Here is a 4,071-nt window from a genome sequence, read left to right as displayed (position 1 = left end):
TCCCTGCTCCCAGAGAGCCTTACCCAGGACAATGTGTCTGTGCTGGCCTGGCCAGCCGTTATTTCTTCCTTGTCCATGTTCCCCACAGAGCCCCGAGCTGGCAGTGCTGCTCTGTAGAACCAGGGGACTGTGGTGCCCCCGGGGTCTCTGCCCTGTCTGTGCTGCTCAGGGTGGGCAGCAGACTGAACTCCATGGGGATCTCTGCTGCTGAGCCCCTTTCCATCTGCCCTGGTGGCTCAGCAGTACTGGGCAGTGCTTGGTAGGGCCATGGGGTGTCTCTAAGGGCACAAATGGCAGACAAGTGCTGCAACAGACCTGGCCCACGAGGCTCCAAAGAGCCTCAATTACTCTATAGTCTTATGGGCCTTTGTCTGCTGGCTCTTCACCACCTCTCTTGGCATACGAAAGCCCTCCTTAGCCCAAGAACTCCTCAAATTTGCCTTTTCCTTTACAAGGCATTTATTTGGATGGTCACTCATTTGATGTTGTTCCTGGAGATCCCCTTACATCTCCTGACAGCTCCGGATTCCTCTCCAGGCTGGCATTGGCCATCCAACCCTCTGCAGGGGGTGCAGTCCCATGGAAATCAGTTGAAGACCAGTTGTTGTCTGCTTGGGCAAGTGCCACTATAAAGGGAGCTCTTGGTTGAGTCCTTGGTCTCTCACAGACCCCCCTGAGAGATTCAGTGTGTGTCCTTCGCTCCATGAAGAAGCCCAGAAAACCTGAATCCCTGAGCAGCCCCTTTTGTTACTGCCGTGGTATCAGGGAGGCCAGCTGTGACCCACGGCTGCACATTGCCTGCTGCTGCCTGCAGCCATAGGGACGCCACTGCAGAAACAACAGTACAGGAGATCTACGGTCTTACCCAAATACAAGTGCACAAGAGAACAAAATGAAAGCCAAAAGAGAGCAGCAGTGAAAAGGCCACGTCCTGCTGCTGGCCATGGCCATGGCTCCAGGGAAGCAGCAGCCCTGACCTGAAGGCAGCAGACAGGCAGAGCCCAGCAGGCAGTGAGGGGCAGCCCTGAGGGCCACTGGGGCTTCTCCTCCATGTGGCAGCTGGGCTCATGGCCCTGAGCCCCTTCTGTGTGCTGGGGCTGCTCGCCCAGCTGCAGAGGAGATGGGAAGAGATGGCAGCTGAGACCAATGAATTTCTGCTGTATTAGTTATTGTCTTTATCTACACAAAAGAGACTGGTTCTATAGGTACATGAATTAATTAGATCAGAATAAATAAATAATTAACAGGCAGGAGTTTAAGAATAACACTCAGTCAAAACATCAAAGATATGGGAAATAATAAGAAAGAAAAATAATTACAACAAATTTTCCTTACAGTTTTTTCAGATGACTTGGGAGACCTATTATGATATGGGGCCCACTATTAATGCTGAAATGTAGGTACCAAAGAGTTTCCTCAAGGCATCCTTAATGTCCTTGTTCCTAATGCTGTAGATAAGAGGGTTCACTGCTGGAGGCACCACCGAGTACAGAAATGACAACACCAGGTCCAGGGATGGCAAAAATGTGGAGAGGGGCTTCAGGTAGGCAACTGTTGCAGTGCTGACAAACAGGGAGACAATGGCCATGTGAGGGAGGCATGTGGAAAAAGCTTTGTGCCGGCCATGCTCAGAGAGCATCCTCGGCACGGCTCTGAAGATCTCCACATAAGAAACCAGAATAAAAACAAAACAACCAAATAATAAAGAAATACTAAACACAAGTGCCCCAACTTCCCTGAGGTAGGCATCTGAGCAGGAGAGCTTGAGAATCTGGGGAACTTCACAGAAGAACTGTTCCACAGCATTGCCTTGGCAGAGGGGCAAGGAAAATGTATTGGCAGTGTGCAGGACAGCATCGAGAAAGCCACTGCCCCAGGCAGCTGCTGCCATCTGGGCACAAGCTCTGCTGCCCAGGAGGCTCCCGTAGTGCAGGGGCTTGCAGATGGCAACATAGCGGTCGTAGGCCATGACGGTGAGGAGGCAATACTCTGCTCCAAACAAGAAAGCTAAAAAGAGGACTTGTGCAGCACATCCTTCATAGGAAATGGTCCTGGTGTCCCAGAGGAAATTGGCCATGGCTTTGGGCAGAGTGGTGGAGATGCAGCCCAGGTCGAGGAGGGCGAGGTTGAGGAGGAAGAAGTACATGGGGGTGTGGAGGCGGTGGTCGCAGGCTATGGCGGTGAGGATGAGGCCGTTGCCCAGGAGGGCAACCAGGTAGATGCCCAGGAAGAGCGAGAAGTGGAGGAGCTGAAGCTCCCTCGTGTCTGTGAATGCCAGCAGGAGGAACTCACTCACAGAGCTGCTGTTGGGCATTTGCTGGGTCTGGGCATGGGGTCCTGCCCAAGGATGAAAAAGGCAGAAAGATAGTACAGAATTATGTCATAACTAATTCAATTTTGGCCTCTCCAGAAGACATTGCTCAGGTCCCTTTCATGCGTTATGACAGACGTATCCTGAGAGTGTCTCTGGAAGCAGGGAATTGTAGTGGTTGTGGTCAGCGTAGTAGTCAGTCCTCACCTATAACAATAAGAAAAGGGGAACATGGTAATCCCTGATTAATTTCACTTCTGATATCAGGTGATTATCTACATTGCTGTTCCAAATTCACCCAACTGCACAGTGGGGCTGTGCGAATTTCTTTTTTGTATATTTTCATTCGTGCTGCACTCCAAGTGAAACCTTGTGGATCCTCAGAGACAAAGTGACTGTCCCTTTAACACAGAGTGTCCTTCAGAGGGGACATCCAGTCTCTTCTGCTGGCATGTCTGTGAGTTGCAGGATAATTGTACTTACTTGTTCACCCGAGAAGAACCAGGACACTGCTGAATCCAGACTAAGTGCACATCCCCAGACCATTCACCCTGTCCCTGTACTCCCCTTTCTTCCAAGCACACCAAGGCCTCACTCCATGGGCATGTGAAACCCCCATCCCCAGCCAGCCTGGAAACAAGAACAGCAGCAGCATGGCCAGGTGGAGAAGCCAGCAGGAATGCCAGTGTGTTGCTGCCAGGGGAGGCAAGGCCAGGGAGGGACAGACAGACACTCAGCAGATCCTCCTGTGCTGCAGCTCTGCCTGCAGAGGAGGCAGCTCCTGCTTGGGACACTGGGGGCTTGAGGACAGAGGCTGTGCTGGTGGGAGAGGAGAGCAGGGGGTATCCCTGGGAAGGTGCCTGCCCTGCAGGGGATGGCAGGGAGGTGCCTGAGCCCTTCCTCGCACAGCAATTCTGGCAGCAGCTCCCTATCACCGCCTGTCCTGCCCATGTCCCTGCTGTCTGCCCATGTCCCTGCTGGCAGCTGGTTCTGTGTCCTCACATCTCCTCCCTGTCCTTGCTCACACACCCCATCCCAAAAGCTGTGTGCTCAGACTCACTCAGATTCCCCTCCACTGCAAGAATCTGAAAGCACAGAATCCAAAAAAGCTTTCCTCTTCAGGTAAACCAAGACCCAGTCTTCCTCTGGAAATTCCCTTTTATAAATGCCACTGTCTACAACTTCTTCTACTCCACATTAAATGTAGAGTAAAAGTCATCCTGACAGATGCTATCAGCCGTCGGATGTGCCAGCTGTAGAAGACCCCTTTGGCAACCCCACCTGCATTGCCCTGCTGCCAGAGACTCATGATGTAAAGAGTCTGCAGGTATGTCCTGCCACTCGCTGCCCTCTGTGGCTCTCCTCACTGCCTCCAGTGCCTCTCTCCTGCTCTCTACTCCCCGTGTCACCTGTGGTCAGAGCTCCCAGCCCTGCTGCACTGTGCAGAGGAGCTGCTCCTGGACAGAGCTCTCTCTGCAGCTCTGCCCGCTTGCCACGAGCAACCCCAGCTCCCAGGAGCCCGGCCCAGCTCAGCAGCACAGCACCCGACCATGACATTGCTTGCTCTGTGCCATTGTGCTCCCTCGAGGTGTCTCCCAAGGCCTCAGGGCTGACACCTCCTGAAGGCAGCAGGGTCTCTCCTGGGGTGTGGTGCTTGAAGCAGACCAAATTCGTCACTGACTGCCTTTCTCTGAACACAGGAGAGATGACTTTTACAAGTGTGATTTGTGTTATTAGAGTGTGGTTGTCAAACATATTCT

The 4,071-nt window shown here is 52.7% G+C and overlaps 1 protein-coding gene across 1 annotated transcript; it reads right to left on the bottom strand.

The window, feature by feature from the left end:
- Positions 1–1,363: 1,363 nt before the first annotated feature.
- On the bottom strand, positions 1,364–2,314 carry LOC140000172 (olfactory receptor 14C36-like). The gene is made up of 3 exons (XM_072029953.1): positions 2,036–2,314; positions 1,736–1,792; positions 1,364–1,537 (listed from the first exon to the last, which is right to left on the bottom strand). The coding sequence occupies exons 1-3, from the start codon at positions 2,312–2,314 to the stop codon at positions 1,364–1,366; spliced, it is 510 nt and encodes a 169-aa protein (XP_071886054.1).
- Between the last annotated feature and the right edge of the window lie 1,757 nt (positions 2,315–4,071).

Source organism: Anas platyrhynchos, chromosome 33 (assembly GCF_047663525.1).
Source record: "Anas platyrhynchos isolate ZD024472 breed Pekin duck chromosome 33, IASCAAS_PekinDuck_T2T, whole genome shotgun sequence".
Lineage (NCBI taxonomy): Eukaryota > Metazoa > Chordata > Aves > Anseriformes > Anatidae > Anas > Anas platyrhynchos.
Note: the sequence above shows the minus strand (reverse complement) of the source record. Positions and strands in the feature narration are given on the sequence as shown.

Bases quoted from the DNA above. Each gene is read 5' to 3' on its own strand.
- LOC140000172 (XM_072029953.1), bottom strand. From the start codon at position 2,314: ATGCCCAACAGCAGCTCTGTGAGTGAGTTCCTCCTGCTGGCATTCACA. The intron at 1,793-2,035 runs GGATGTGCTGCA...GCTGTGGAACAG, and splicing joins CCAGGACCATTTCCTATGAA to TTCTTCTGTGAAGTTCCCCA. The intron at 1,538-1,735 runs GAAGTTGGGGCA...GCCTACCTGAAG, and splicing joins GCTCAGATGCCTACCTCAGG to CCCCTCTCCACATTTTTGCC.